This window comes from Haplochromis burtoni, unplaced genomic scaffold, assembly GCF_018398535.1.
Source record: "Haplochromis burtoni strain Fernald_Lab_line unplaced genomic scaffold, NCSU_Asbu1 Contig_34, whole genome shotgun sequence".
In the NCBI taxonomy this organism is placed as follows: domain Eukaryota; kingdom Metazoa; phylum Chordata; class Actinopteri; order Cichliformes; family Cichlidae; genus Haplochromis; species Haplochromis burtoni.
The window spans coordinates 2,928,726-2,950,296 of NW_024582395.1; the positions used below are offsets into that span (position 1 = coordinate 2,928,726).

The following is a 21,571-nucleotide window of genomic DNA, read 5'->3' on the forward strand; positions in this document are numbered from 1 at the left end:
ATATATATAGATATATATATATATATATAAGCCGGTATTCACAAAGTGTCTTTGGAAGTCGAGGTCTTTCCTATTTTAGTACCAAACCACATTCTGCTCATGCTACAACAGTAAAAGCAACAGTGATAAACTATCCTGCCTGCAGTCAGACCTGTCACCTGCTGAAAACATCTGGTTCATCAAAAAACAAAAAAATGCAAAAATATACACCCCAAATTCTGTGCAGATTTAATATGCTTTAGGAGAGGATTTCGCTTGCAAAAGTTCAGGAGTTGTTCTCCTCAGTGCCTAAACACCTACAGAGTGCTGTTTAAAGAAGAAGTGATGCAACACAGTGGTAAACATGTTGTGAACGCTTCCCCACCGCTTCTGAGATGCTCTTTTTCATATCCAGTCATGGCATGATTCAGAGTATGTAGTCTTTGAAAGTGTTAATAAAACAAATTCAAAATTATCAATTTTTTTTTTCTATATCAATGAAAATGTCTAAGTCGTAAGATTTGGTATGGTGCCCCGCTGTTTATGTTGTACTATTTTATATTAAATGCATTAGTACAAATTCCAAAAATCATTGCAGTCTGCAATTTATTATTTACACCTGTTTAATAACACTGGACCAAAAAAAAAAAAAACTGAGCATGACAGGAGTAGGTTGCAGTCTGGAAAATGATCTGATTAAGTGCTAATGGTTGCTAATTACCGGACCACCCCGGGGTGCACTGAAAGCTGAAGAAATCAGAGCTGAAACAATTAGTTAACTAATTAATTAGTCATTGATAAAGCTAATTCATTAAGAATTTTTCCCATTCTCTTCCGCTTATCCTTACCGGAGTCAGGATGGGGTTGTGAGAGTTTATCCCTGCTACCATTGGGTGAGATATCAGGTTTTTAAAGAGTGAAAATCCAAAGTATTACCTGCAAGCAGTTACAAAAACAAATACTCCTTGAGGCTGAGAAAACGGACACTTAGCATTTCTCACTATCTTTGCTCATTTTTCTAGAATGCAAATGTTTTAAACCTTAAAAAACTTATAAGAAAAACAAAAAAGATATTTTGTTTATCAGTCTGGCAAAGTAAAATGAGCTGAAAACATAAGCCTGATGTAACATCACCAATTAAAGCTCACTTGTCATCTGTCGTGTTTCCATATTCCAGGCTTTTAGCATACAGCTGTTTGTTTACAGAACCAGGAGATTTTATACAGACCGCCACAGAGACAGACAAACAGACTAATAACCTGCCCTTTCCTAAAGATGATGATGATTGCCTGGTATTGAGTCACCTTGTTTCCTCCAGTATGTTTCTAAATCTGGTTTAAAGCTCCAAATTTGTCTCAGGTCCAGGTCTCTGCATCTGCACCTTGAAAGACTTATTAGAACTGTTTTATATTCATACCTTGTGCAAAACAAGAACATAAGCATGCTCCAAAGTGTGCTTCCAGCCAGTAATATGATCCGCTGGAAAAAGGCTAGAGGTGTCAACACTACTACTTCCATCTCTTTGTCTTGCTACTTCCCTCTATCCAATTAGACTCAAATGCAGTTCAAACTCAACACCCTTTGTATTCTCGGCTCACACAGGTAGCAAGGCTTTCGGTGAGGTGCTTGTGTGTGAGAGAGTGGAAGATTTTGTGAAAATATGCCGCTGGTGTGTAATTTGACGTCTTTTGTTTAAACAAAGACCGCTTTTTAGTAGTCAAGCGCTTTACTAGAGGTAAGGACTGCAGCAGTGAAAAAGAGTAGCATAAAGTTAAAGCCCCCCATACAACCATCTCTTGCCAATTTGCAACATCTTCACAGGAGGTAGTTAATTTGAAGGTAATTCAAAACATCCAAATGAATGGAAAGCAAGCTTCAACATTTTCAACAGGACATCAAAATTGTCTGTACAGTCACCAGGCAACACTGATAAAAGCCGCTTTGAACATTTGGTCAGCTTGTTCTACTCTTCTCTTACTCATGAACAAGACTGGGAGATACCATTTCCATGACTTGACATGACTATATTTGGCACGCCTGAAATTTAGTTGGGCGTATAATGCCAATTCATCTAAACCCATTTACAAAGAACAGGGTGTCTTCCTCTTCTTATTGAAAGTCGTTATTAAGGCAGAAGGAAAAGGAAACACAGCCTACACAGTGCTCGCACTTTTTTGGTAACACCTTCCTTTCGATACTATGGGTAGGGACGTGTGAATATTCAAATAGTAAAAAGTATTCGAGTACAAAACAGTAAACAAAAAAACTTATTGGTAGAACTTTACTTACTTTTACTCACATTTTACAGAAAGGACATACAGTGCAGACTCATTTAAGTTTTAGACATATCTCAGCCTGAAAAGGATTCATTATTTTTCCCCCTCATCAATCTATACACACTACTGCACATTGACAAAGCAAACAACATTTCGGCGGAGAATTTTATACTGTCAGAAAAAAGGTCTGAAATATCCTACTTGGCATTCACATCGTTTACTTAATACTCAAAGCACCTTTTACAGAAATGACGGCCTTAGATTTTCTTGGGCAAGATCTTTCAAGGTTGACACACCTTTTTACACGGTTTCTGCCATTCTTCTTGGAAGAATAATTCAAGTTTAACCAGGCTGGGTGGGAACAGGGTGTACAGTCATTTCCACGCGTCTCCAGAGAAAATAATAGCCTAATCTGTTTAATATGAGTCAGATGAGGACAAAGTGGAAATGTTTGCCCATAATGCATAGAGCCACGTCTAGCAATAACCAAATACAGCTTATCAGCACAAAAAACCCCATGCCAACTGTCAAGAACTGTGTTTGAAGATAGATGAGTTGGGCTTGTTTTACAGCCACAGGACCCGAGCACCTTACAGGCTTTGAGCCAGCCATGAAGTTTTCTGTATATCAAAGTATTCTAGATTCAGATGTGAGGCCATCTGTCCAACTGCTAAAGCTCAGGCCAAATTGGGTCATGAAACAGGACAATGATCCCAAGCATACCAGTGAATAAACACCATATGGCTAAAAAGAAACGAATCAAGGTGTTGCAATGGCCCAGGCAAAGTCCAGACCTCAGCACGACTGAAATGCCCTGGTAGGATCTTAAGGGCACGGAGCATAAACGAACAAAACTCAATGAACTGATGTAAAGAAGATCAAAAAAGTCTGGCACAATGATAAAATGACTGATTCAAGTTATTTCAGCTAATGGTGGTTCTACAAGCTACTAAATCATGGGATGTACTTAGTTTTCCAGAGTTTCTTTTTCAGATGACTTTATGGCCAATTTAATATCACCATAACAAGTGAAGTAAATAAGTAAATGCTAAATATATGTTCTTAACAGACCTCAAAGTCTAAACTTCAGTCTTGTATCTAAGGACACTAGCGCTATAACACTTTTTGCATGGCAGAGTTTTAATTTAAACTGAGCTCCAAATCACAACATGGCACTTTTTTTAAGGTAAGGACTTTACATACCTTAAAGACCTTAATACAGGAAAAAAAACAACAACAATCAGACAACCTATATGAGCACTTAGCAATAGTGGGAAGGAAAAACTTCCTTTTAAGAGGAAGAAACTTTTAGCAGATTATATTCAGTCAGGACAGATCCTTGCTCTGAGGTAGTGGTTCACAATGCTGAACACGACTTGTGACCCCTCATTAATGCCAGTAGTGTGTATGCATGTTGCGGGTGGTTTAACGAAATTAATTTTTCATCTGGAGCATTTTCAGATGTCCCAAGAAGTAAAACGATTTAGTATTTTATTCAGAAAAGTTCACACTAATTTTATATACTCTTAATATCACAGTTTGTTTCTCATCTCTTTTGGTTTTTATCCTGAGATACTGTTCTTGGGTTCTGAACCACATGCTCGGAAGCCTGTTTCTATACAATATACACAAAAGAGTGACACTCTGAATACAAGTCGTGCAGTCAAATAAGTCACAACTTGAAATTTTGAGAAAGTAATGGAATTACTGTGTACTGAGAGACAAGAGAACAGAATTTTATTCATGTGTATGAGTGAAGTGCAAGCATAGCGCAGGGCAGAGTGCTGTGGAGCACATTTGGGTCTTTGTAGGAGCTCTGTGCATCAGCATGAGCACATCAGACTATTTTACGCCCACATGAGTGATACAGTACATTGCACTGAAAATTTACTCATTAGTGTGCAGCCAAAAGTGAGCTTTTGCGAGTTCTACTTCTCCACAAAGCTGGACTTGCTTCTCTCTGCTATTATAGTGTAAAGTTACAACACAAGGGCAGTCACATGCAAACCGAGTAAGGAGCAATGTGCAGTGTTAAACTTTGTGTAGAGCCAAAAACAGGACATTCTGTTATTGTGATTAAGAGTCCACAACGGCTTAAGAAGAGGATGGACATCAACGTGAAACCCAGAGATTTTGAGGAGAAGCAACCTCTAGTTTTAGAAGTCTTTTCCCTTCAGCTTACCAGTTTATTTTTCTCTTTCTGCATCAAGGCTGCCTCTATTATTGAGTGAAGTTATGAAACCCATCTACATTCTTAACCAGCTCTCAGGTGAATGTTGGGGACAGGAAAAGGTGTGTTACTATAACAACCAAGTCAAAGGAGGAGTTGTCTGACTTTTGACGTGAACAGCTGAGTCTGTTGAGGAGGGGGACGGAGCAGAGGAGGATGAGTAGGAGGTAGAGGAGTCGGCATGAAAGGCTCTGCATGTCTGCCTGTGCTAAAGAGGCCTTTTGCTGCAAAAGCTTAACTTCTTTTGTGCCCTTTTGTTTGCCTTTCCTTTAATAGCAAGGCTTTTCTAACAAATCAATGCTGTTATACAAAAGGTAGTCAGAGAGCTCCCTTTCTTGTGCCATCAGCATCTCCCTGCTGCATTAGGTGCTACTTAAACATTTTCATTCTACGTTTTCCAGCAGAATTACATAACCCCAAGACTCTGTCCAAAGATTGATGTGGAACTGGCAAAAAATGAAACTCGGATAGAGTTTTTCAAAGATAAATGTTTATTCATCTATATTTGAACAAGGTTAACTCAATCCAATTTGAAGCATTTGGACTCGAATTTTGGAAAAACAGAAATAAATCAGAATCAAAACTCAGGCTCTCACAGGCTGCTTACAGTTTGTAAGCTTTGATTAGCACTAAGCAGAACTCCAGAAACCCATTGATAATATCTGTCACAGTGGAATAAAGTGGGAGCTGCACCCTGGGACTTGAAGAGACCCAAATTCAGAATCTGTGGCTTGCGTAGTCCATTGACTGTCAGCTTAACATCTGGCGTTGTGGGTATCCACAACAGCCTGCAAAACAATGTGCCTCAAGTGTGAGATTAAATGCATGCTCCCTAAGGTCAACGTAGACCATCTGAGTTGATAACTCCTTTCTCTCCAGAGAAGCTGGAGCCTGGAGGGCACTAACACGCACAACCAACTGCTAAAAACACAAACCTCTGCAGTGTGTATGCTAAGTCTGTTAGCTTCTTGTAGTTTCTTTTAGTTTTTGTCTTTTTTGTGTGTTTTCTGCAAACTACAGAATTGCCTGTGTATCAGCTTCAGTGACTTTGGGCATTTTCTTATCACCAGCACTGTGATAAACTTATTTTCAACCAGTTTTGATTTTTGTGTTTAATCAGGCATTGATTGAGAGCCATTTGTTTATCAAACATTTAGAAATACAACATAAATGGTAAGAAAGGTGACATACTCACTGTCTATTACTATTACTGCTATAACCACACTACTTTTGTTTGCTGCACACCCAAATTTGACATGGATGGCATTCTAAAAGGGGATAACGTGGTTTTCAGATAACTATTTGTTTTTGTTGCTATAGAAAATGTTTTATTATTTTTTACCCACGAGATAATTAACTTGGTCACTGTGCTGTTTGGTGCCTGGTCAATGTGTCAGAAAAAAACAGTATTCGCTTGCCGAAAGATCAGCAGAGAGCGCTTGCTTCTTTCTGCTAGAAAAAGGTTTCATAAGAGAGGAGCGTGCCAGCCCAAAAACCAAAACTAAAATTTAAAACAGACTAAGAAGCCCCAGGGAGCTGCAGCATCGAATAATATCAGTGCTGGGTTGTTCTACAGCAACATCTTTCACATGACCTGAAACAATTTGGCCAACTCAGTTGACCCGTTTGACAAAATATCCAACATCAGAGGAGTAATTCCAAACTAAAATGGAATCAGAAAACATGGAGTAAGAACAAAGGAAGCCTGATTTCTTTCTTTAGTCTGTTATACGATGGAAAATACTGCGAGCGTAAACAGCTGTGAAGACAAACAGCTGTGTCCAAACTGATGCCACAACCTCAAGCACTCAGCCTGTGTCAAGCAGTCATAATGACTTTTCTGTGCTGACAATAACGATCCATTAATTCAGCAAAAACTTGAAAATTACAGATACACTGACTTTATTTGACTTGGCAATTTCAGTTAACAATAACACAACCCCCATCCCCCTCAAAGTGCCGCTCATCTGTCCTGCCAAAATAAAGATACGCAACACTGTGCAACATCCCGAGGGCTCCTGACTGCGCCAGTTCACATAATCCCAGCAGAGCACACACACATGCGCACGGGCAGTCTCTCATCCAAACACTCATTCCAGGTATTCAGAGGTGAAACAGCACGTATCTGCTGCCCCGTCTACCCTCTTTAGCGAACCATTGCGTGTGAGCCACTCTTCTCCTGCCTTTGGCTAAAATTAGACTTTTCTAACTTCTGTCCACGCCAGTTTAATGAACGCTGACAGGAGGTGAGAGCGGATTTGGCCACAATTATGTCCAAGCACAACGGTGGACAATGGACAGCGTATCATCAGCTTTAATTATGTCAGCATTTTAGGATGCTGCACTGCAACATAAGTCATGAAGCAGTCCTCCATGTGCCTCCTCTCATTTCTTTTTCCATTATGTCCTCCTGTCTATTAGGATAGCAGCAGCAAGTCCAAAATACCCTGGCATGCTGCGCAATATATAAATAAAAACATAACGTAATGACTTACTAATTATTTAGACACCATATTTTCAGCCTTGTCTCTTGCATACTGAGATTTCTCCAGATTCTTTAGACATTACCTAATGGAGGTGCAACCCTAATGTCTGATGACATCAGACGTTTTATGGTTTTTAAGCCTGTGTGATACACATGGGAGTAGCACTGGTGAATTTACAGCAACAAGTGGGCATAATGTGTCTGACTCCTACTCGCTCTGCCCAAGCAGAGCCCCTAAATAAACCAAACAGAATATTTCCGGCAGTCAGAACAGGTCTGACATAAGACTGTGGTACGTACGAGAACGGGAAAACAGCTTAGGAAACTTTCTTTTTTGTTTTTGTACACAGTCAAGTTAGGCAATCTTTGTGTTCGTCTCCTTCGAGATCACCTTCTGGTGCCTCTCTGGATCATTTTCAGTGTAGGTGTAATTTTTAGGTCACTGAGTAGATGTCCCATGCTGTTCCTTTTGAAAACTGCTCAGCGGTATCTGGAGACTCAGCTGTCATAATCAGCAGTGACTCTTCTAACAACGTTTGGGTGAGTTTGAAACAGAAGTTGATGTTTGTTCGTTGCCCAAATTTGAGGTCTGTAGTGAAATTGCAGTGGGCACAGTGCAAGGGAGTGATCTAAAAATAAAAGCTCAAAGCTGGCCAATAAGATGACCCTGAAGAGAAATCCAGAAGGATTTTAGATAAGGTTTACGATTTTAGAGACATGCTCCAACAAATATTTGATCCATGTATTTATAATAAATAAATTATAAATGTGTCTGTAGAATTTACACTTAAATTATTTGCAAATAACCGTTTCCTGTCAAGACTTTTATACATTGAACTTGATATGGAAACATGGTAGCAGTCTTAGTCCTTTCTGCTGGATTATCTCACTCTAAAACAAACACTCAAGGATGTCTGCAGCACCATCAAGTATATGCAATCAAATAATTGTATGCAAACAAATGGACGGACACACACACACACACACACACACACACACACACACACACACACACCCTTTACCAAAGGCAATTACCTTTATGATTAAGTAGGCTGGTATCAAGATCCCACAATGTTTGTGGATTTATGAAAAGGATTAATTGGCACATGTTTAAAGATATCTCTATGGTTACCAAGCCCAGGTAGCCTGCCTATGCTTTTTTTACTGATTGCTCTTCTAATTTTCATTTCCACATTCATTAATTTAATTGTTTTATTTAAATGCCATCGTTGTAGTGCTTACATTGCACACACTTACATCTTTGATGAAATATTCCAGGGTGGCATAGGCGATGGCAATTCCATCATGGGTGCTTGTGCCCCGTCCCAATTCATCAAGGATGACCAATGACTGCTTGGTCGCACGGGAAATTATGTCTGAGGCCTCTGTCAGCTCTTCCATGAATGTACTGCGGCCTTTGTAGATGTTGTCTGAAGCTCCCATCCTGATCAATTCAGAAAAGGGGAAAAAAGACAGGGAAAATAAGTCAGCCATAAAGTGAAACACGATATTTTTGTCTTTTGAGCATTTCAGTTTCAATCACAGAGTCAAACATTTTTGTGGTACGACGTTGCAGACTACACAATAAATTACTGGTTAAATGCCAGGGACTCCCGGCCAACCAAAACCAAATAAAAAATTACATGTTTACTTGTGGAAACTTTGTGGTGATAGCATTGCATTATAGTGATGGACAGTTTGAGAGTCATGTGAAAACTAAGTAAACCTTTACCGTTTCCATAGGAGTTAAGAGGATAATTAAGAGCACTGTGTTGCTAATCAAAAGTACTCAAAGTAATCATCACTGACCACCTTTGCGAAAGCACAAGTTTTGGCAGTTTTTACATGACGCCATATTTAGCAAAAACCAAACACCACACATCAAAACAGACTCAAACAATTCAAAGCAGAGCAGCAAAGGTGCCACAATGGTCCAGTCAAAATCCAGACTTCAGTTCAATGGAAATGCTGTAGCGGGACCTTAAAACCACTAAGTGTAAATGAATGATGTCAATGAAGTGAAGCAACATTGTAAAAAAAGAAAAAAAAAAGAGTGGACCAAATTACTCCACAGCCATACAGAAAGTGATTACCTGTTTAAGCTAAAGGTGGGATGTTCTTAGTTTTCCATAGGACTGCATAGTGTACTGTGAACCTTTTTTTTTTTTTTTTTTTTTTTTAACTTTTGGCCATTTTCTCATTTCCCATTGGGTCACCACAGTGGATGGCTGCACATGTTTGATCTGGCACTAACTTTTCCCCTTCCTGATGTAATGCTCCCATTTATCCAGGCTTGGGATTAGCACTGGGAGTACACTAGCTTGTGATGTGAAATGCCCAAGTAAGCACTATGAGCCTCCAAATGTTAATGATTTTTTTTAAATTATTATTGAGTCAGCCTGCTAACAAATAATTAATAAAAACATGTCTTTTTCAGGTAAGCTATGGACTTAACCATATGTTGAGGTCATGGAAGAAAGCATTAAAAGACAGATGTGTATAAAAACAGAAAACAAAAGACTCAAACTCAAGTTGCAATAATAAAAAACCAAAAAAAAAAAACTACTGATGCCACTAATGCAATCCACAATTATGGACTGCAAACTGCTGTTGTTCTTCCAGAAATCCCACAAACACCCACAAACAAACAAAGAATCTGCCATTTTTCTCACAGTGAACCTGCTCCTACACAGTCTTATTCTAGGAGAAACATTTCTGCACTGAAAAAAAGAACAAGAGATTGAAATGATGGGTGTGAAAAATGCAGGAGAACAACAGTGGGGGGCTCCTTTTCTGAAATTGAACAGAAGAAGAAAGAAATCAACCCGTTTTAAGACGTGGCTGATGGTGTAAAGGATTTAAATGAATTCTTTAATCTCATTTATTCACACATTGTGGCCACACAGATATTAAAACTAACTCTAAGGTTTGCTTCAACATTACTCACATTTAAATGAGTCATAATCAACTCTTATCATTGTTAAAAGCATTTAGTGGACGGGCTGCTGCACCTATAAAAGATTAAAGACTATAATAACACACTTTTTAATATCTCTGTGACAGTCACTTCTCCTGTTTTCTGAAGAGGGGAAAAAGGTTGCATCCATCAGCTTGAGAAGAGATGACCAGTATGACCAATATGACCACTTAGAAACAAAAACCAGTCATTTCAGCAAACCTGACAGAAAAAAGTACAAACATTTGAAATCACAATACCAAAATGTTCTTGTTATATTACAACAATTTATTAGAAAAGACTGAAGAATACATCAGTGACGTGAACTCAGCATGCAACAAGACCACCTATATTTCCACAATAATAGAAACGTACTGATTGGAAATGCTATGACAACGTGTTGAATTCTTCACAAGCTACAAGGCCAATTTGAGAGCTCTTGCTTTCACACAGACTGACAGACAGATCATTGACTCATCTGATAGAAACTCGACTCCAGCTGGATCACAGATGCCACATCTCTCTGGCAGTCGGTGTTTCTCACCACTAAATCTGTCTCTTCCTGTTCTGCTCTGTGTCTATGAATGAAACTCCAACAAGAGCATCTAACACCTGTGTTGCCATGGTTACACCACGCACCCTGTGGATGAGAGGTGTGGCAGACATGTTGCTGCATTTTATTAGCCAGTTTATTAGATCCCAAGTGATGAATTAAATGTCCATTATCATCACAGCTAGCCTGATACTGGCACATATGTTTTCCCATGTACAGTATTATGAAAACCATTTTTAAAGGAATATAATGAATTAAAAAGATGCTTGAGGTATATCGGGTGTTCGTTACAGAAAAGTATGACTCTGACTATGTTACTTGCAATATTCTCACTATTGTCATATAACTAAATTGCTGGCAGTGCAGTCTGTATTGCAAGACTGGGTGCTCAGAGACACATGGTGCTGTACCGATAACGTCCTTCCAATTACTTTGGTCACCAGGAAGTTACTGCGGTCAGTTGTAGTTTGCATGGAAGACACAAATTTGTCTGCAAACGATTCACCAAGCAATAGTGAATCTGTGAGAAGTGGGAAGTAGAAGTTGAAGAAGTCAATAAGTTGCAAGAGAAAAAAACCTTGAAGGGGAGACTGACCTAACTTAATTCAGGTATTTTTTTTATAGGCAGAATGCCACAACTTTTTGATCACAACTATGTTAAAACAAAAACTGGCAGAACATCAATATCCTAACTTTCCCCCCAAAATCCACTAACAGATAGGCTCTAAAATAAAGGTTGTATCTGCATGCATGATTAAAACTCAGAGGAAATGACACCAGATGTGAGTTTACACACTCACTCTGTCCACAGATGAACACAGCAACACTCCACCAGCTGGGTGTCCTGCTGGTCTGATTGAGTCCTCCTTTCTAGCCAAACACACTGATCCTGGAAATAGACTCCATTTATTTTCACCTCACACCTTTCAAGCAAACATGTTGAGCTAGATTCAAGTGTTTTTCTGACACTCGTGGATCTGTCTTTAGTTAAGATTTCTTTCAAAAATAAAATAAAATAAAATCATCCCATATTTTAAAAGAAGCAGTGAAGCATTATCAGCATGTGTAGTTTTCCAGGAAGAAAATTAAAAGCCCAAGTGTATTTTGCATGACTATTACAATCTTCTATTATACAACTTAAAAAAAAAAAAAAAGTTTGCTAAAAGGGAAAAAGTCCATATATTTTATTTGATTTCTTCTTAACAAAGCTGAGGGGTGGGGGGGGGGGGGGGGGGGGGGGGGGGGTGTGACTGTTCTGTCTGTGGGAAGAATTTTGCTGCCATTTTTTTTGTTCCCTTGTAGCAATGTTTCTCAAAATTGGAGTATTAGTAATCCCAGCAGTAATCCTACAAATGCATGTGGTAGCTGGGTTTTTTTAATGTTATTTTAAAAAATTATCAGAATGTCTGAATACTTCCTGACAAACACAAATCAAGAACATTGATATGTGATTGAATTCTAGCAGCAGTACCAATGAAAGCAGGGAAAGAAATGACTCGCATATTTGTTTGAGCCTTCCTTTCCTACGACTGATCAAAAAACAGATAGGAACAAATGACAATGAAAATGACAAACATCTAAATTTTAAATGCAACTTATTAGGAGGATTCACTTTGCAACAACATGATTATCTTTCTGTCACTGCATGATGATTGGCTGCCCCTTGAAAACAGAGGATTTGAATAGTGGGTGAATGAGGCTTTTCACAGCCAGAAGTGCGTGTCTGACATAATCATTTAATGACGATAACTCCTCGCTGACATATTCTTACCCGGAGAAATTCTTGGGTTACTTTTTCAGTATGCTTTGGGTCATTATCATTTGCACTGGGAAGCTCTGCCCCAACAATTTTGTAGCATTGGACTGAATCTGAGTAGAAAGTACAGTCCTGTGCATTTTAGAATTCATCCTGCTACTTCTTATCAGCAGTCACATCATATATAAACACTAGTGACACAGGCCTACTGTCAGCCACACATGCCCATGCCATAACATTAACTCCATCATGCCTGACAGATGATGTGATACGGTTTTGGATCATGATGCGTTTCTGTTTTTTATGCTTTTCTCATAATTCAGAAACAAGTTTATTGTAGTTTGATTTGATCAAAGATTTCATGTTTTCTAGTCTATTCTGGTCTTCTTGTTTTTGAGGTGAACCAGTGGTTTGTACCTTTCTGCCAAGTATTTACATTACCTGAATGCACTCCCTTTTCATTATAATGCACCAGACAGAAGGTTTGGCAAGTCTTAAAGTTTTTGCATCACTCTAATAAATTTATATTGGTGTTTCACCCAAAGGATTGCCTTCCTCACTTGAATAAACATCAACTCATCAATTATTGAGGAGTCCACTGAAAAGCTGCAAAATTTATGTTCAACACTTGGAATCCAATAAATATCTTTTTTTTTCATGGAATAATAAGATAAGATAAGATAAGATAAGATAAGATAACCTTTATTAGTCCCACACGTGGGAAATTTGTTTTGTCACAGCAGGAAGTGGACAGTGCAAAAGTTAATGAAGGAATAAACTTCAGGTGTCCATCAAAATGCTTGTCAATCAATCATTAAATTGCTTTTGAGCCCCTGAAAAAGGTGGACTGTGTATAAAAATGGCTGAAATTCAGTTTGCGACTGAAACAGTTGATGCAACTTTTTTTCTTTTTTTTTTAAAATCTCCTTGGATTAAACCTAAAGACCTACACTTCAATCATTCCTTGTTTGTCTGATTTAAAATCCACTGTGATGGTGTACAGGGGCAAAACTACAAGGACAAATGTGTCATCGTTGAAGAACTAACTGCATATGTGGACTTCAGAAGACGCAGCCACTCTGTGTAAGCCAATGGGATCCCCGCAAGGAAAAAAAAAATATAACAACACATGTTTTTAATCAATTTTTAAAAAAAAAAAACAAAACCCTGATATAAGTATCTTAACGCTTAATATTTTGTAAATTATTTCAGGTTATTCTCAGTGTTCGCCTTACTATCCTGCTACATGGATTTCTGCAGAATTTAATCCTGTGTGATTTAAACCTTCCAGGTTTTATACAAAAAAAAAAAGGCCTAACCAGCTCTGTATACCGCCTACAAGATGGCACAGACTCTCTGACACTGCAGCACTATTAAAAACTCATAGGAACAGATGAGTCGATGCAGGATACAGCATCTTTCCACAGGATCAACATGTGTACACCCACAAAGGTGCTGATGTTGCACAGCAAAACACTCGGTGCCGTTTGTCAGGCCTTGTGAGGATGATATCCACATTTCTGGACCCAAAAAAGAAAAATGCAGAAAAGCTGCGCTTTCAGAAGGGAGGGGAGCGTAAGAAAGACTTGTGTAAAGCACGGTATAATCACTGCTAGGAGTCCATGGTCGATTAAAGGTCTTTTCAAAATACAGTTTTACATTCAGCTTCCTCTTGCTGTTTCCATAACAACCATGAAGGGATGGATGAATGTGCTCTATAACCTTCAGGACTAAAAACCAACAAGAAAACACACACAGCAGCTGCATACACGAATACACACACATGCATCTGCCAGCCACTTGGAAACAAATGCGCGCGCACACACACGCAGACAGACACACACTCCAGGCTGCTAAAGTCGCTCTACCAAAGTCTGCAAAAGAACAAAAACACACACAGATTTAGTGGAGTGGGCAGAAAAATTCAAACAAGACTCTTGTGAGGCAGCACACAGCTTTAAAGCAGTATCCCGATTATTCTCCTTCTCCTCATTGATAATCAATCACCACGATCAGTTCAGACAGGATATCCCATTAGACACCTACGCACCATCTCATTATCCCCAACCCACAAGTCTGCTTATGTCACTCAAGTAAAACTTTCAAGCTCTGCTCTTGCCTAGCTCACTTTCACACTCATAAATGCATAATATCTCTCACACACACAAAAGATGAAGCAATTCCCAGTGCTGCACCTATTATGCTTGACACAGGAGTGGGAATTGATTGAGTATTTATTATAAGACAGATTCTCCTCAGCAACTTCAACTCTCTGACAGAGAGGCCGAGTAGTCCAATTAGAAACTGATAGGACGACAGAGGTTACATAGGAGGTGAGGAGAAGATGGATTATACAATGTGGGTGCGCTTTCACTGTGGACCTTAATTAGCTCTTAGTTGTATTGTTTGAATCAGGGAGAGTATATTAACCTCCAACCCTGATCAAATACCTCACTAAACACCAGAGGCACACACGGTCAAACACATGCACAGCTCTGTACTAATTTATTATATATAGACCTTCACTGGCTCTTCTAAACCTGACGTTAACTGACCTTTGTTTAAAAGTCTTATATCCGTAAACAAGCATCATATGTAACCCAAAACTCGGGCTTTCCCATTTCAGCCCTAAAAATATTTGTTGTGCCTTTCAAATGGGCCCATTATACTTTTCCTTATTTTTTTGTCATATACATTACAATGTATTATAGAGGTAGATGCTAATATTAAACATACTATGAGCTTGACTGATACACCGACACACCCAATATATCAACAGATAAGCCGTTTGTCAAGATTTTGGCGGGTTTTTAACAACCGATAAATTCTACATTTTAAAAAGTAAAGAAGAGATGGCAGAAACACCCTTCAAGCATGTTATGAGTGCTGCTGTTACAAAGTTTGTCCACCAGAGGGCACTTCACAGTTGGCAACAATGTCACAAATGTCACAAAGGCCCAGTATATAAGACATAACGATTATTTCTAACTCTAAAAAAATGGCTTTTATTGGTTTTGTTCATTTGTTGTTGTTTTTTTTTAAGTAAAATGCAAGCCAGTATATAGTTTTAAAAAATTAACTGTAATGATTAAAAAATCTGTAGCATGATTACTGCTGTAAAAGTGCAGAGACCATGTTATGCATGCAAGTTCGTTCATAGAGCTGCTCACATGGAAAAAAAGTTGAATTGTTACAAAGTCTAGGTTGATCACAGAATATTGCCACAGAACATAAAATATACTGGAGGTGTCCTTTGGTACCCCTTGGCCTCCTACTTAATACATGTATTGTATCACTTTGTTCTTGAGTCATCAGATTCGCAAGATTTTCAGAAAATTTGACCTCACTTGACCCTGAGGCTGAGGTTGTTAAGATTCGAACACGCCCAAGATTTGTAGTTGATACAATTGTGACAACAATTTGAAAGCCCTTTGTCGCTTTGTTCTAGAGTTATTGCATTCACAAACTTTGGTGTCCATGTTGTGCACTTGCCATCAGCCTTTTACAGTTGAGGGCTAATAAAATTTATGGTGCACAAAGTATCTAAAAAACAAAAATAAAACTGGTGTTCTTGAAAGCCATGCAAAGGGTCATCAGAGGGCATTAATCAAACGGCCATCTGTTTTGTTTTTAGTTCATGGAATGGCAACCTGTACATAAACCACCAGGTGTATCAGTTCAGGTCCTTTTGTGCATTCACCAAATCCGTCGCTGTGATAACTGTAAACCCAGGAAATGATAACTAAACTGTCCGCTTACTGATGTAATGACCAGTCAAAATCACCTTGTTAGGCTAATGTGAAACCTAAAACCCCAGACTGCTTCTCCCAAGGATATAATTAAGAGTGCACATCCACACACACACATGCACACTTGCTGTCTCTGGCACCCGCTGGGTTAATACTTAAGAACATGCTTAAAGCCGCAAAAAAAGACAATTAGACACATCTGCAAGCCATTAGGTCTAATCACAGGCAGAATAACGCAGACTGCGATTTGGCCTCTATTTCATTTAAACATGTAGTCTGGACTAAATATTAGACACACAGCTCACTGCTACTTTCCTCATAATAAGAATAATCACAGCACAAAAAAAAAGGTCTCCAACAAAACCTTATTGCCGAGAGTTTCTACTATACACCGCTGATGGAACAATAGACCGGGCATTGTCATACAACTGTAGTTCATCTGTTCCCCCCTTACACACTTCCTCCTGTGCAGTGAGGAACAAAAAAAAAAGGATTAGAAGGGATAAGTGTGATTGTCTGGCCTATGAATAAACTTGACTGTTTCACAGACAATGAAGGTGACACACAGTAGCTCACACGCTTTTAGGGTAACAGTTCGATTTATTTTTTATTTTTTTTGTCAAGTCGTCTCCACAGTAACCTCTACCTGTTTGGTTTAATTGTACTAACAAAGCGTTCAGAAGTGAAACTGTGCTCAGTGAGAGCTTTCAGGATCATTGTCCTAATCTCACTGTCAACAGAGGCAAAGCAAGAACAACCCAAAAAAACACCGCCCTGTAATAGTCTTGTGTGATTTTATATAGCAGACTTGGTATTACACATGTATATTTACTAACCCGCTTTAATGTGCCAGTCTATACGGTTTTTCCATCTTTAACACGCTTACGAGGAAAACAAACGTCGATCCACTGATGTCACTGAGATACTGCTTAAAAAACAAAAAAATCAAGCTGTGTTCATTTTCCTTCAAAGCTGAATCAAATGATTGCTTTTATACTTATATTATACTCTTGCGCCTTTGACTTGTCTGTAACATCAGACTCCCAAAATGTGGAAAAAACTAAGACTTTCAGCTCCCTTTACTTAGTACCAAGTTGTCAGATTGCAGGCACCTTTAAATTGGCTCACCTTTGGATCCCAACTACACACCTGCAAAGTGACTGTGTCTTATATGACTGTGATGCTACATGGTTGACAAAATATGTCCACAGACAAGTTTTTGCTTGTACTCGTACCTGGTGTAAATGCCATCCAGGATGCCCACACAGGCCGCTGAGGCTGGGACGTATGAGCCCATCTGAGCCATTACACAGATAAGAGCTACCTGGCGAATGTAGGAGCTCTTACCCCCCATATTAGGCCCAGTGATTATCATTGTTCTCCTGCCATCACCCTAAAAGGAGGGAGAGAGAAGAGGATAATAGCTGTGACATAGACAGAAGGCAAACGAGAAGAGAGACAGAAAAAGATATTTGCATGCTGTCCTGCACAGCTGAAGCTGTGGGTGGACTGAAAGCTTGGCTTCTCTTCCTATTGGCTTGTGCTTCTGTTACAAGATTAACCTACACCCACTCCAGCGCTGAGCTAGGAAGCATGTGTGTGTATGCATGTATCTGTGTGGTTTCGTGTAAGTCTATGTGCGTATTCATGTGTAAGACAAAGTCTGTGTGCCTTTGCAGTTTTGTTTCAGCACGCTCTCAGTGCGTTAGCGAGCAGGCAAATGTCTGTGTATGTTTTGGCTTGGCTTTTTTTTTTTCTTCAAAGTTCTCTGAATGAGCCTGTGTGTGTGTGTGTGTGTTTACCTGTAGTTCGGTGTGGTTGGGCACATACTGGTTGTGCTCTCCCATCAGTAAATCAATAGCAGGATGCCTGCCATCCCTGATCGTAATCTGGTGCTTATTGTCACACACCTCTGGCCTAAAAACAGAACAGTCAGTTAGGCGTGTGAACACACACCCACACCCACACAGAGTGTGAAGATAAATATGTACAGAGTAAATGTTAAGCTGTACTGACAAAGATTTCTTTAAGGCAAATTGGTATAATTAAAAATAAAATTAAAAAAGTAGAATATTGTTACTGTGTAAATATATTCTACTGTGGCTCAGGGGGTTGGGAAGCGTATCTGTAACCGGAAGGTTGCCGGTTCGATCCCTGGGCTCTCTGTCCTGGTTGTTGTGTCCTTGGGCAAGACACTTTACCCTACCGCCTACTGGTGTTGGCCAGAGGGGCCGATGGCGCGAAATGGCAGCCTCGCTTCTGTCAGTCTGCCCCAGGGCAGCTGTGGCTACAACCGTAGCTGCCTCCACCAGTGTATGAATGCGAGAGTGAATGAATAGTGGCATTGTAAAGCGCTTTGGGTGCCTTGAAAAGCGCTATATAAATCCAATCCATTATTATTATTATTACTATCTAGGATTGCAGTGGAAATCAATACAACACTTAATTATGTTGACTGTATTATTTATTTTAAAAACTATAAATAAAACAAAAATGATCATCATTTGGGAAAACTTGGGAAGATCTGCTTTACCAAGAGTAAAACTGCTTCTTCTCATCATTTATTCAATAGAAAATATCCACATATCACGGATATGTGGATATTCTTATGTTGAAAGACTGAGTACATTTTGAGCTCAAAAACTAGAATTTTTCCTTCAGCACAAATAACTTCTTGCTGGCTATTTGCATAATTGTCCACCACTCATTGACCTCAGCTGGAAGATGTTTGCATTTTCTTGCATCGACAAATCCTCCCAAAACACTTCAATGTGGATCAAGCCATTTTTTTCCCTCCTAGAGGTAGATTAGTGTTCTTAGGGTTATTACAACGCTGATATGTTCACTTCCTGTTCAACTTCAGCTCTTGGACAGATGGCCTCTCATTATCTCAAAGCACTTGGAAATTATGCATAATTCATAGCTGAATCAATGACTGCAAGCTGCAGAGTCTGAGACAGTGAAGCAAAACCAAAACATAACATTCAACCCACAGTGCATCATAGCTGGTATGGGACCATTTTCCTGAAACGTTATGTGGTCTGTGCCAAACATATCTCATGTTTCAACGACCCTTTATCATTCTTGTTCTCTTCATCTTCCATTCATTAGTTCAGAGCACTTTATTCCAAAAGTCCTGTTGCTTTGCTTATATGTTGATAGTTCAATTGCAGTTTTTCTCTAATGTTATTTCTGGACAGCAAATACTTTTTCCTGGCAGATCTCCCGTGCACATTGCATTTGTCCAGCTTGTGCAGTCCCTCTCTTACACATGCACTCTGACACCAACCAGCTGCAAGAGTTAATTTCCGCTGATTACGTTTTGGGGTTCTTTTTGTATCAAACAGTCTGCTTTTTGGCTCAATTTGCTGGGGCAGCCAGTTCCACAGAAAATCGCTTGCCAGACTCATTGACAACCACATTCTTTACTCTAAATAACCTTAAAGACCTCTTTAGGTCTTGGCATGTTCACTCAACAAACGTTAATAGCACAATAAGACACAGGGTGTTTTCAGCAGTGCTCTGCTCCATCTAGAAATCCAAGCATTTCAAAGAGAAGACATAGTATAAGACTCTACAACAGCAATGTGAAGTGCATCCTTCTATACGGTCTGAATCTGGCGCATTACCAAGAATGACATCCTAGCAATCACGTTGTTCCCTCCAAACAAATGCTCACACATGGAAAAGTAGAGGAGAACTGCCTGTCTCAACATCACCCATAGAATAAAAACAAAGAATTGCTATTACAGGTCCTGAAAGGATAACACAGATTGCCCTCAGATGGGCGCCATAATCTGACGGAAGAGGAAGATGTTCAGACCAAATGAAATATTGATGAGGACTATGCTAGCAGTGCTACAAAAGATGGGTCTCTGATGGGTACAGGCATAAGATGGGAGGCTGTCACAAGTTGGAGCTTTACGTCCCACATGGAAAGAGAATAACAAACCACACATGGCAGAGATTCCTGTCATCATCACCTAATCTGGAGCCCTGGATTCTGAACTGATGGATGTGAGGCTGCAGACAAATGTGGGAGTGCACTAGTTTTTCCCGTGTGTCTGACGTGCTTTCTTAAGTTATTTCTCATTTTCTCGGTTAATAGAGTCTCTTTCAAGTTGGATTAGAGGATTTCTTGGTTGAATGGGTTAAAAAAGCCAACAATATCCACTTTAACACACAAACCGTAACATTTCCAGTCAAAGAAACTAATGACAAGTAGGACATGCAAATACAATGGAAAGAGGGCAGGAGGTAGCAGTATATGAGAAGAAGCAATCCTAAAACACAGAAATTTGTAGCACAGCATAAAGGTGTGTGTGTGTGTGTGTGTGTGTGTGTGTGTGTGTGTGTGTGTGTGTGTGTGTGTGTGAGGCAAAGAGTGAGTGAGTGGGAGAGATGTTGGAGTTCTGGCAGAGCACACTGCTGAGCGGGGTGCACACACCCACACACAACCTGTCTGAGACTTTAGGACACGACACGACCCCGAACCACACACATATACAGTGTATCCCACACATAAAAACACATGCACACACCCAATTTACATACTCAAACACATGCATCAATATTTATGGTCATCGTGAGAGGACATCACCTGCAATAGTCCCCTTGTTTAGCCACCTCAGCCAATGAAAAGAGACAGTCCATGGTTGCTAGGTGACTAATAGCCCTTTTCATGGTGTGGTAGTGCTCCCCAAACTGACTGTAGAGAGAGAGAAAAAGAGATTTTGAAGTGTTCTGAGTAGACAGCACTGACGGTGTACTTGACTAAAACAGACTAATTCTGGCAGGCTGAGCTGTGGAGGCATACCTCTGAACCACAGACTGGCATGTTTTCAGATTTTTTTTCCAGCTGAGTTGCATTTGTGTGTGTGTGTGTGTGTGTGTGTGTGTGTGTGTGTGTGTGTGTGTGTGTGTGTGTATGCGTGCATGTATCTGTCATACTCCAGAAAATTGGTCCACTCCCTCTGGCAATCCAGCATCAGCTGCTCTCGGAGCTGCTGCAGCTTCTTGTAGCGGTCCACCAGGAAAGGAGAGTGATACCTGCTGACTGCCTTGGTGCTGCAGAGGAGACAGGGGTAAACGTGAAGTACAGAAGGCAAGGCAAAAAATGGACTGAAGTGAAGAATTAAACTACTGGATTTTAGCATATAAGAGGAGTGTAGTATACTAAAAAGAAATTCATTTAAAACCACTTTTACACAAGTGCTGATAACTGCTGGACACCATGTATGTAATTCTGTGCCCCCTTAAAACAAAGAGACAACTTGTTGCAGATCTACTTGGGTTATGACCAGATTAAACTTAATGCAAAAACATGGAAAATAAATGTAATTTTGTGTTGCAATATGTATTGTGTACTGTAATAACACTGTAATGAAAGATCTCTTGATACTACCGCATATTATTCGTTAGCAGGCCACCTGCTAAATCCTAAACTTCACAAACCTACAGTGAGGCTCGACAGTGCTGAGAAAAAGTACTTGCCCCTTTCTTGGTCTCTTTTTTTTTGTTTTCTTGGCAGACTTGTCACACATGTTTCAGATCATCAAATAAATACAAAATGCAGTTTTTAAATGAT

The 21,571-nt window shown here is 39.5% G+C and overlaps 1 protein-coding gene across 3 annotated transcripts in view; it reads right to left on the reverse strand.

The window, feature by feature from the left end:
* msh3 (mutS homolog 3 (E. coli)) overlaps positions 1-21,571 on the reverse strand; it is a 57,701-nt gene that overhangs the window by 7,138 nt on the left and 28,992 nt on the right. For all 3 annotated transcript variants that reach the window (XM_042219533.1, XM_042219532.1, XM_042219534.1), the window contains exons 17-21: positions 20,935-21,051; positions 20,585-20,692; positions 17,787-17,901; positions 17,220-17,377; positions 8,228-8,414 (exon numbers count right to left, since the gene is read on the reverse strand). In XM_042219533.1, coding sequence (XP_042075467.1) covers positions 8,228-8,414; positions 17,220-17,377; positions 17,787-17,901; positions 20,585-20,692; positions 20,935-21,051 — 685 coding nt within the window. The remainder of the gene's footprint in view (positions 1-8,227; positions 8,415-17,219; positions 17,378-17,786; positions 17,902-20,584; positions 20,693-20,934; positions 21,052-21,571) is intronic.